At 34.5% G+C, this 13,373-nt stretch overlaps 1 protein-coding gene across 1 annotated transcript; it reads right to left on the bottom strand.

The window, feature by feature from the left end:
- Positions 1-859: 859 nt before the first annotated feature.
- Positions 860-12,332, bottom strand: LOC138349297 (late embryogenesis abundant protein-like). The gene is made up of 2 exons (XM_069299617.1): positions 12,183-12,332; positions 860-1,084 (listed from the first exon to the last, which is right to left on the bottom strand). Exons 1-2 carry the CDS (start codon positions 12,330-12,332, stop codon positions 860-862), a joined length of 375 nt encoding a protein of 124 aa, XP_069155718.1.
- Between the last annotated feature and the right edge of the window lie 1,041 nt (positions 12,333-13,373).

The raw sequence follows: 13,373 nt of genomic DNA, 5'->3' as shown, positions 1-13,373 counted from the left end.
AGCTCCGACAGTCAGGGATGGAGAGGACGGGAATTATTGATGAGAATGGGGCAGAAAATAGAAAAAAATATTTGCATGATCCTATGAATCTTTAGAAGGATTCAAACAAAGACTCTGGCATATTTTATTGGTTTCTTCTTTTTATTCTTAATCCATCATCGTCTTTTTCTTCTTAATCTGTAATCGTCTTAACCCAACATCTTTTTATTATTAATTCATCATCAGTTCGTCTTTTCTTCTCTTTTTTGTTATAATGTATCATTCAATAAGTTTAGTAAATGCGTCATCAACTGTGCTTGATGATACATATAGAATCTGTGTGTACAGTGTTTAGTCAATGCACTGATACATGTAGTAGATATGTATCACATGTTCTGCATGTAGTATGAATTTCTGAAAACTAATATCATGTATCAGTAAGGTATTAGTTGTTTAGTTGATGTACTGATACATGTTTTGAAAATTGTTATAATGTATCATTCACTAAGTTTAATAAATGCGTCATCCACTGTACTTGATGATACATATAGAATCAGTGTATATATTGTTTAGTCAATGTTTCTGATACATGTATTAGATATGTATCACATGTTATAATGTTTTAGTTAATTCACTTATTGAATTCCTTAAATTTTTACTTTTTTCAATCATGTTATGCCTTCATATTATATGTAGAAAGGCTTAATACAAGCAAATAACAGCTGGAACTGAAACAAACGTACATTCATGTATATAATAACAACAATTACACTACGATAGCATATACTGAACTGAACACAAGCAACTAGCACTATATAAAATAGAAAGAGATACGACATGATGAATACAACAATATTCTTCTTATTCCCCAGCGTTTTATCTAGTGATGATTATGATGGCCGGGTAACTTCTCCTTGATCTTCTCCATCATACTCTTCTTCTCATGCTCTGTAGTAGTTGTAGTAGTTGTTGTGGTTCGAGTTCCAACACCATGTGCTTGGTGATGTGGTTCCTCATTCTTGTGCTTTCCACCTGTGAATTTCTCCTTTATCTTCTCTTTCAGCCCTTTCTTCTTCCTTCTCCCACCTTGTCCATCATCCTCCGACTGCACCAAAGTAGTAATTGAATGATATTATATATATCTTGTGCGACTATAAAATGGATAAAATTTCAGTAATTCAACTAAAAAAAAGGTGTCAAATAAATTGATAGTTTGTTCGAACAAACAAACATAAGATGAGAATTGAGAAGGGGCATGATAAAAATTTGAAATTAATATCCAATTAATTGCTGATTTAATGCTGATTAATGATCTGTTACCACAAATTAAGCTGTTTTACTAACAACATAACTTTACCGTTTTTTTCCCCTATTTTTTCTCAACAATTTTAAATTACCATGTATCATTTACCATGTATCACTACAATCTAAAGTATCACGGCTCAACACATTTAAGGGATTTTTTGTAATTACTAAACTTGTCGGGACAGAATGTAATTATTGAATTATACTATGGGATTCCTTAAATTTATACAATTTTTTATATGTTTTTTCAAGAGTTTAAGTTGTTAATTATTGTTTTATAGTGTTATAAATGTGAGAAATATACCACAAGAAATAAAGACAAGAGATATGAAGAGTATAATGTAGAGATCATCTTATTCAAATGTCTTCAAGTGTTTAACACAATAATGAATGATAATCCTATTTATATATAGGTTGAGAAATCACTCCAAAAACTACTATATGAAATTAATGAGTATATTATCATCCAAAATGGTTCATAAAACAAAGGAAATATACATACGTGAATGTAAGTAGTTCACTATTGAGTAATGGACTGGATTTACAACATAGAATACTCTTTAATTACGTAATTCTTAAATAGATAAATTTTATTTTTAAAAACATATACTCCCTTTTTCTCTATTTACTTGTCTATTATTTACTCGGCATAATCATTAAGAAAATAATAATTGGCACGATGAGTTTACCATTGTATCCTTATTAATTGATAGAATTCCAAAATTAATTTACTCGTTAAAGTGGTTCTACCTTTTCCAAAAGCATTAACTGTCTAAATAAATTGATGGAATAATAGGTTAAAAAAATTATTTTTGCTTGATTTGTCAAAAATGACGAATAAAAAGCCAAAATTGGAGAATTAAAAAGGGACAGAAGGAATAGTTTCTATATCCGTATTCATGGTCAAAGTTTAAAAATTTAACTGTGCTACATAAATTAGAACACAAAAATTGAGTATGAAGAGGTTCGAGTAGAGGAAATGTGAAGATCGAGAACTTAAAGATATGCATTATTTGTTCCTTTCGAACCTAATCTAGTAAAGGTTCCTTTTATGTATAGATTGAACTTACTGCAAAATTATTAATATCATAGACAAAAAAAGTGTTTTTGTTGCACACATTTTTTCAAAGATTGTTTTCAAGATGTATGTATGAATTACTTGCAAGCTATTTATTTTATTGTAATTTTTTAAAGGATAAATTACCTATATAGACACATCACGTTTCTCTTTCTATTTCTACTCCTTATTTCACTCCCTCAACCTCTTCCTATTTTCACTCGCTCTATCTCTTCCTATTTTCACTCCCTCAATTTTTGCTTCCTTCATTTTTTTAATGTTCAGATTTATTCTCTCTCCATTCACTAATATCGCTCCACAATTTTTTTAAAAAAAATTCAAGTAAGTTTTCGCTTCACAATTTTTTCCAAAGAATTATTGGATCTCCTCCATTTTCACCTTCACAAAATGCATAAGGGAAAAGTAAAAGAGATGATGTATCCATATTGCTTCTTGCAACGAAATTGTTTTCAGGAGATTCTCTTTTACTGGTGAAACTACATTATGAAATGAAAAGAAGTAGTTTCTACCAAATGTATCATTTTATCATGTTTCAGGTGTTTCTATGTATCTTCTACGGTTATTTAAATTTAGAAGAATATGTATCAGTATACAATATCAAAGAGAAATCGAGGAAGGACACATGCTTGAGCATTAAATCAATAATTGAAAAAATACCCAAAAAAGAGGAAGGGGAAGGGGGGGGGGGGGAGGAGTTGGATCCACCATTACACGACTATCATTATAAAAGATAAAGATTTTCAAGGTATCTCATATGTTTTTGTTCTTAAATTACCCTTTGTTAGTGCCATCAGTGATCTGGTGCATCACCGTCACAATTAGTTTTTATTTTATGCAGTGTATCATATTCATATTTAAGATGTTGATATATAACTCTAATGTTGTTGAATAATCAATTATCATGTTCAATATTGTTGTTGTTGTTACAAGCACTACATAATGTATCATTTACATGTTTCAATTCTTTAATTTATCATCAATCATATTCAAATTTGAAAGGTTTTATAGACAACAAAAAATCTTTCATTGTATCATGAGTAATATATCCATCTAGAGATCATATATTATAAAATGACTAGACAATACAATACATGTATTTCGTATCTTTCATTATCAGATATCTCTTTACCCTGAAGTTAAAGTTATAAATAGTGATCCATCATAATTTTATGGGCATGATACATAAATACATAAAAGTTGATATTTGTATTGTATCAAATACATTATTATGAACTACAAAATGATATGCTTATAGATACACTTTATTTTAGCTCTCATACATCCTTCTTTCACAACCCTATTATATCAGATACTTTATCATCAACTACAAAATGAGACATTATATTAAAATGTATCTTATCAACTTGAAATATTCTACATTGCATAATTATCATTCAAAGAAAATTTCATAGACTGAATAAAGGATACTTAGATGATGCAATAATCTGTTAACATTAAAGAAATTAGTGATACATTCCATAAAATCGTTATTTTAATGTATCGATCACAAACAATCAGACAACTAACTTATATTTAATATTAGGTACAAAATCTAAATATAATCTAATACATTTTGATGATTTTATAACAAATTACATGTATAATGTATCATCAATAAAGTACAGTATATCACAAACACAAAAAGATACAAAAATAATAATGAAATATGATGCAATAAATTAATAAAGTATGCAATGATTGATTGCTTTTCTGCCGATATTTTCCATTAGTGTTTCTTTTGGGTTCGTGATTTTAGAAAAATATAATGGGGCCAAGGTTTTCCCCCGCAACCATTGGTCAAAGGAAGAGTTAAGAAAATGAGGGGCGCGATAAGAAAAGTTTTGATGGTGGGTTAAAAAAAGATAAGATGGAGATTAAAAGATATCTTTACAAAATAAAATGATTCATGGTATTAATGTTGAAATTAGTGTTGCTGATGGTAGCAAACTGATGGAATTAAAGTTTTCTTCCAATTGTGTATTGGTTAAAGAATTGAGAATCGCATAAAATTTGGTGTTGGAATACTCTCAACTTTGTTGTTCAAATTGGTTGCGGATGTATATTTGGAAGAGAATTAAGAAGAAGAAAAATTGAATTCTGATTTGATTGAATGTGTTAAGATTTGAGAGAGAATGAAATCAACTAGAATAGCGTGATTTGGGGAATTCAAATTCAATTTTATATTTTCTTTCCTTTAAAAGTGTATATATTTTGTTTTAATGTATGGATTTAATGTATTTGACTTCTTTGCTATGTATCCAGATAACACTAATTTTCAGAATTTTTTTTTCTAATTTTTAGAAATTTTTGTAAATTGAAAAAAATATGTAAATTATTCTTTTTTGAAAGATACTAAGGAATTTGAAACTCAATAGTTTATTTAAGTTTTATATTTATATTAAAAATCTATTGAATATGTATGAATAAAAAGCAATAATTAAGATAAGCTATTAATGTAACAACAATTTAGAATTCATAAATTTCAAATCTCATATCGCTATCCATATTTGCAAGCTACTTGAATAAGCAACTTATCTTATTTTAGAAATTAGAAGAGTTTCCCCATGTTATTAATAAAATTAAGTTTTTATAAGTAATAGTAAAAATTGCTTCAGTATTCAGCTTTTAAGTAAAGTTAATAAACATAGGTTCTTTCAAATATAGGTGTGTTTAATTTCTTTAGAATAAAACCACTTATATCAAAACTTTTGTATTTTTCAAATTAATAATCAGCAATTATAATTTTTTATAATTTGAAATTTAAAAGCACTATTAAAATAATGATGAAACACAAACTAATAACAAAAGTATCTCTCAAATGATTTAGTTTAATATAGACTGTATCCACTCGAGACAAGTATTTGAACCAGAAACACTATTATTAGTGAAAGCATACATTTTATTATGGAAAATTTCACATATGACAAACTGAATTTATGAAATAACATTATATGAATATAGTTTACATAATTATATTTTATGGGTATAGTTTAGCTTCTTATGTAGCTTTTAATTTGTAAAAAGCGTTTTATATAAATTTATACAATATTTTACTTTTTCATTGAATAGTAACAGTAGCGCTAAATACGGTAACAAACATTTATATAATCCTGTGATTTAAGCTACACATTCAAAACAAAAAAGAATTCTATAGAGACAGAAAGACCATACAAACTTGTTTCCGGGAAACTAAACTCTTTAATATAAATAAAGTTTATATGCGAATGTAAATATAATGAAAATAAATTTTTTATTTGTACCAAATTGTAAAGTAATTATTATATACATGTGCAAGTAATTGTATTTGTATAAACAAAAATATGAATATAGTACTTGTATATACACAAATCCTCACGCAATTTTGTATATAATAACGTAAAGTACAAAAAAAAATGTGATTCAAAATAAAGTATTATACAAATAATAGTACCAGATTTTTAAAAATAATGACTTATATACATTTATAACTAATTGAATATACAAAACAGTATATAAGTATAAATGAAGGTTATATATAAATGTAAATAAAATTAATATAAATTGTTTGATTTGTATCAAATTGTAAAGTTATAATTATATACATATACAAGTAATTATATATGTATAAATAAAAATATGAATATATATACACAAATTCGTCAAGCAGCTTTGTATAAATAAGGTAAAATACAAAAAAATTGTGATTTAAAATAAATCATTATACAAATAATTGTACCGGATTTTCTAAAGTAATTACTTAAATGCATATATAACTAGTTGAATATACAAAAAAAAAAACTTAAAATATGAATACGACTACACAAATATCTTGATCACTTTTGTATATAATAATTCAATGTACAAACAACTATATACATGACACTCAAGCAGACGGATTTGTATATAATTACTCTTTTTAATGTGAATGAATATAGATAAATAAAAAAGAAAAGAAAATGTAATATGACATGACTCTCGTAATTCCGATAGATGAAGAGGAATGATCCATTCTGATTTTGAATGTCTTGTAATCTGATAAGTAATAAATAATTTTAAAAGAAAATTATATGAAAAAACTAACAAGCATACTACACATGAATGGTTGAAGAAGGAGATAAGAAACCATAAAAAAATAGAATCACCCACGAAATTGGTGATTATCTGTGAAAAGTGAAATTACGATTTGAGGGAGAAGGTCGAAAATACTCCAATTCGAAATTAAAATCAGGAGTGGAACAATGATTTTAGGAGAAAGATATGAAATGAAGAAAGGAGAAATAAAATTGATTTGTATAAAATTATATGCAAAAACTTTTTGATTCGGTATACAAATAAGTAGTGGATCCCATTAATTATGGCAAAAAAACTGAAACTATTATTACAGACAGTAAATAAATTAAACTATACCCTTATTAACTAATTATAGGAAGGTTTGTCATACCATGTGATTTTCCATGAAACTATAATTACCGAAAAGTAAATGAATTAACATTATTTTTTGTTATTAGTACAAAGAAAAAGTTCAACATCCTTGTTACAAATCAATACATCTAAACACTCAATGTCACGACCCAAAACGTGTCGTGAGTGGCACCCACATTTACCCTCCTATGTGAGCGAACCAACCAATCCAAACCCCATCATTTCAACCATAATAAACAGAAAATAATGCGAAAGACTTAAAACTCATTAACGAAATCAATTAATAACTTCTAAAACTCAAAACTTATCATTATCCCCAAAATCTGGAAGTCATCATCACAAGAACATCTATCCTCAAATTACTAAGTCTAAGAGTGTCTAAGAAGCTAAAATAACTAAACAGACAGTCCATGCCAGAACTTCAAGGCATCAAGACGTGAAGGAGAAGATCCAGTCCAAGCTAGAAACAATAGCTCACCCTGAAATCTGACGTGATGAAGACTGGCTAGAGTTGCGGTTGAGTTGAAGACGACGGTACATTTGCTGCACTCCACAATGAACAAAAGAAAACATACAAGTAGGGGTCAGTACAAAACACAACTACGGAGTAGGTATCATCGGCCAACTCAAAATAGAAAACAGTATACATCAGATAATATCGTAAAATCAACTACAATACTCAACAGGTAGCAACAACATGTACAAGGATCTTTGATAAATAACACCAAGTACACCAATGAGGACTCAAGCCTCCATACCATACTCATTTGGGAAATAGGTTCATTAAGTTGAGTATATTAACATATTTCAAGATTCATTCTCTTTTACTATCCTGGTGTCGGAACGTGACACCCGATCCACTACTACTATCCTGGTGTCGAAACGTGACACTCTGATCCTCATCATACTATCCTGGTGTCGGAACGTGACACGCCGATCCATATACTATCCTGGTGCTGGAACGTGACACATGATCCATATACTATCCTGGTGCCGGAACGTGATACCCGATCCATATACTATTCTGGTGTCGGAACATGACACCGGTCCTCTATTACTACCCTAGTGCCGGAACGTGACACCCGATCCTCTATCCTCATTTTTCTTAGTTCATCAAGCCTTCTTCTATACCAAGGCATCATCATTAACAAAGAGGTTCCAAGGTTTAGGATTCAATAGCCTCATCATGCTTATTTTATCACAATTATATAATCACATCATGCAAGCACACAATTAAGCATATAGAAGGGTTTACAATACTACCCAATACATATCATTCGCTATTAAGAGTTTACTATGAATTAGCATAAACCATAACCTACCTCCACCGAAGAATTCGTGATCAAGAATCTACTTTTCAATGCTTTGCTTTCCTCTTCGTTCTCTCCTCTTGATCGATCATTTCTCCCTCTCTCAGTTCTTTCTATTTTTTCTTATTCAAACCCTTTTTCTTTTACCCTAATTAGCATATAATTAAGTATAAAAGATGACAAAAGTAACCCACTAATTAATTCAAGGTTATCTCCTTTAACCCTCAAGTAATTGAATTATTAATATTACCCACTAACTTTATAATTATAAGCAGGAATAGTCCAAAACGCCCCTTAAAACATTTAACAGAAATCCGACCCAGTCAGGGTTACACAGTCTGTGACGGCCCTTCGTGCCTGCGACGGTCCTTCCTGCTGCTTCCGTCAAAAAGTTCAGAGACTAAATTTCACCAAGGGTCTGTGACGGCCCGTCGTGCCTGCGACGGTCCGTCCTGCCATTTCTTCGCGAAGTTCAGAGAGTCGATCTCAGTACCCAAATTTCAGAATTCTAAGTGTTTTGGAACGAGACACCCTCGACGGTCCGTCGTGCTCATGACGGTCCGTCGTGGGATCCGTCGACTCAAACAGTTATTACCAGAAAATAATCTACTGCTCAAAATGAATAAACAGGTCGTTACAATAGATACCAATTTACCCATCGTTCGTCCTCGAACGATCACAAGAAGAAAAGCAAGGGTGAAAAGGAGTACCTGAATTTGTAAATAGGTGTGGGTATCTTTCTTGCATATCAGCCTCCTTCTCCCAAGTGGCTTCTTCAACTGGTCGATTCTTCCATTGAACTTTGATGGATGCAATCTCCCTTGACCTCAGCTTGCAGACTTCTCTATCTAAAATAGCAACCGGCTCCTCCTCATAAGACAAATTCTTATCAAGCAGAATTGAATCCCAACGAATAATGTAGTTTCCATCCCCATGGTATCTTTTCAACATAGACACATGAAATACCGGATGCACTCCTGACAGTCCTGGGGGCAAGGCTAATTCATAAGATACCTCCCCCACACGCTTCAGAACTTCGAATGGACCAATATACCTCGGACTAAGCTTACCTCGCTTACCAAACCGCATCACCCCTTTCATGGGCGAAACCTTCAGCAAGACTTGCTCACCCTCCATAAACTCCAAGTCTCTAACCTTTCGATCTGCATATTCCTTTTGCCTACTTTGAGCCGCTAAAAGCTTTTCTTGAATGCATTTCACTTTATCTAACGATTCCCTCAGAAGTTTAGTACCCCAAGGTCTAACCTCAAACGCATCAAATCACCCAATGGGAGACCTACATCTCCTCCCATACAGTGCCTCAAATGGGGCCATACCAATACTTGAGTGATAGCTATTGTTGTATGAGAATTCTGCTAAGGGTAGGAAGTTATCCCAATGACCACCAAATTCTATCACACATGCACGAAGCATATCCTCCAACACTTGAATCGTTCGCTCAGACTGACCATCGGTCTGAGGATGGAACGCAGTACTAAGGTCCAACCTAGTACCCAATTCCGCATGCAATGTTTTCCAAAACTTAGAAGTAAACTGCGTACCTCTATCTGATATGATGGAGAGTGGAACCCCATGCAATCGAACAACTTCCGAGATGTAAAGTTTGGCTAACTTTTCTGCATTGTAAGTCACCCTGACCGGAATGAAGTGAGCAGACTTAGTCAACCTATCCACAATTACCCAAATGGAGTCATACTTACCCATTGTCTTGGGAAGACCAACCACGAAGTCCATTGGAATTCTCTCCCATTTCCATTCAGGAATGGGCATTCTCTGAAGTGTCCCTCCAGGCCTCTGGTGTTCATACTTTACTTGCTGACAATTCGGGCATTGAGAAACAAAATCAACAATGTCACGCTTCATCCTACTCCACCAAAAATGTTGCTTTAGGTCACGATACATCTTGGTTGCACCAGGATGTATAGAGTACTTTGAACTGTGAGCCTCTATAAGAATAGTGCGAATCAAATCATCGACGCGGGGTACACATACTCTTCCCTTAATTCTCAAAACATCTTCCTCATCGATTTTTGCTTCTTTAGCCTCTCCTCGCAATATCTTATCTCGGATCCGGGTCAGTTTCTCATCAGTGAATTGCTTTCCCTTAATCTTGTCAAGAAAGGAAGATCTTGCCTCCACACAGGCCAAAAATCCTCCCTTCTCATTTACTTCTATCCTCATAAAGTCATTAGCCAGAGTCTGAACCTCTCTAGCCAATTGGCATTTGGAAACCTGCAAGTGAGCTAGACTTCCCATGCTCCCTGCCTTTCTACTTAAAGCATCTGCCACAACATTAGCTTTTCCCGGATGATATAATATAGTTATATCATAGTCCTTCAGTAGTTCCATCCATCTCCTCTGCCTTAGATTTAAATCTTTCTGAGTAAAGACATACTGTAGGCTACGATGATCCGTATAGACTTCACACTTAACCCCATATAGATAATGTCTCCATTGCTTTAATGCAAACACTACCGCCGCTAACTCCAAATCATGGGTCGGATAATTACCTTCATGCACCTTTAATTGCCTCGAAGCATAAGCAATCACATTCTTCTCTTGCATTAGCACTGCACCCAACCCAGAATAGGATGCATCACAATAAACAATGAAATTCTTACCTTCTACTGGCAGGGTAAGAATTGGTGCAGTAGTCAACAATGTCTTGAGCTTCTAAAAGCTTTCTTCACACTCGTCCGACCATACAAATGGAACACTCTGCTTAGTCAAGTTTTTCAGTTGGGAAGCAATAGAAAAAAATCCCTTGACGAATCGGCGGTAGTAGCTAGCTAAACCAACAAAGCTCCTTACCTCTGTAACATTAGTAGGTCTTATCCAACTCTTCACTGTTTCGATCTTAGAAGGATCCACCATCACTCCATCCTTAGAAACCACATGCCCCAAGAAGGACATTGAATCTAGCCAAAACTCACACTTGGAGAATTTGGCATAAAGTTTTTTCTCCCTCAACATTTCCAATACAATTCTCAAGTGCTCCTCATGTTCTTTCTTGCTCTTTGAGTATACCAGTATATCATCAATGAATACAATGACAAAGAGGTCCAGATATGGCTTAAAAATCTCATTCATCAAGCTCATGAAAGCAGCAGGGGCATTCGTAAGCCCAAAAGACATTACTAAGAACTCATAATGCCCATACCTGGTCCGAAAAGTAGTCTTGGGCACATCCGTTGCCCGTATTTTCAATTGATGATAACCAAATCTCAAATCAATTTTTGAGAAGGTACAAGAACCTTGTAACTGATCGAACGAATCATCGATGCGAGGAAGAGGATACTTGTTCTTAACGGTTACCTTATTCAGTTGTCTGTAATCTATGCACATCCGAAAGCTTCCATCCTTCTTCTTCACAAACAAAACAGGAGCACCCCAAGGAGATGCACTTGGTCTAATGAAGCCTTTGCTTAAAAACTCTTGAAGTTGGGCCTTTAACTCTCTTAACTCAGCGGGAGCCATCCTATAAGGGGGTATGGAAATGGGGCGAGTACCCGGCTCTAGATCAATGCAAAAGTCAATATCCCTATCCGGTGGCATACCAGGAAGGTCTGCAGGAAACACATCCAGAAACTCGCGGACTATCGAAACAGACTCCATTGAAGGTACTTGGGTAGTATCGTCCCTGAGGTGTGCCAAGAAATCTAAACAACCCTTCCTAACCATTCTCTTAGCACGAAGAAAGGAGATGATATGAACTGGAGTGGAAGTGTAGTCACCCTCCCACACTAAAGGATCTGTCCCAGGCTTGGCCAACGTTACAGTTTTAGCATTACAATCCAGAATTGCAAAAATTGGAGAAAGCCAAGTCATACCCAGAATTACATCGAAATCAACCATTTCTAAGGTAACCAAGTCTACATAAGTATTGCTCCCCACAAAAGTCACCAGACCAGACCTATATACCTTTTCAACTATCACAGACTCACCCACTGGAGTAGAAACACGAATAGGCATGTCAAGCAATTCGCAAGGTAAATTAAGACCAGTAGCAAATGAAGAAGATACATATGAAAATGTGGATCCAGGATCAAAAAATACGGATGCCATGCAATCGCAAACCAAAAGGTTACCTGTGATGACAGTATCAGATGTCTCCGCTTCAGATCTTCCAGGGAGAGCATAACAATGGGCTCTATCACCTGTCTGCCCGTTGCCCCTACCATGTTGCGCTGCAGAAGTCCCAGTTTACCCTTCACCCCGGCCGTTTTGGTTACCACCATTACCTCGACCACCACGTCCTCCAGAATGACGGCCTCTTCCATGACCACCTCTACCTCTGACTATTGGAGGTCTGTAACTCTGTTTTGGACAATACCTCTTAATGTGTCTAGTCTCCCCACATCCATAACACTCTCTGGATTCAATCATAGGTCTCTGTGAGAATGATGAAGTCTGGGGATAACCACCAAACTCAGAGAAATGTTGACCGATCTGCGGTGGACCCCCAGCTACAGCCTGTAGTGAGGACTGAATTGATCGGACTGGGTAACCTCCTGAACCCTGTCCTCTGGAGTAAGAACCATTAAACTCACCTCCCTTACGAAACCTTTTTGATGTCGATGCCATGGTGAAGTTATCTGGCTTCACTCCCTCCACCTCTATCACGAAGTCTACCACTTCCTGAAAGAATTTTGTTGTAGCCGCTACCTGTAAGGCTGAAATCCGCAACTCATACATCAACCCCTTCACAAAACGGCGAATCTGCTCTTGTGGACTGAAACAAAGCTGGGTGGCATACCTGTATAGTGCACGAAACTTAGCCTCATACGCAGTAACCGACATCCTACCTTGCTCTAGGCTCAAGAACTCATCTCTCCTCCTATCCCTCAAGGTCCGGGGGATATACTTCTTCATAAATAAGCTAGAGAATGATGCCCAAGTCATAGGTGGTGCCTGTGCGGGTTGACACTCAACATGTGACCGCTACCACATTTTGGCATTTCCCTGAAACTGATAGGTTACAAACTCAACACCAAATCGTTTCACTATGCCCATTTTATGTAATAACTCATGACAGTCAACCAGAAAATCGTAGGCATCCTCAGATTCAGCACCCTTGAAGACTGGAGGTTTCAATTTCAAGAACTTACTGAAAAGTTCATGCTGATCACTTGTCATTATAGGCTCTGTAGTCAACCGAGGAAACGTGCCTATTTCCAATGAGGCATCCATGCGGGGAGCCACAGTAGCTGCATGTTGTACCTCCAGAACATTAGGTGCTGGTGCAGAAAACACTGGAGGTGTTTGGCCTTGATCAGATA

This window comes from Solanum lycopersicum, chromosome 6, assembly GCF_036512215.1.
Source record: "Solanum lycopersicum chromosome 6, SLM_r2.1".
NCBI classification, from domain to species: Eukaryota; Viridiplantae; Streptophyta; class Magnoliopsida; order Solanales; family Solanaceae; genus Solanum; species Solanum lycopersicum.
Note: the sequence above shows the minus strand (reverse complement) of the source record. Positions and strands in the feature narration are given on the sequence as shown.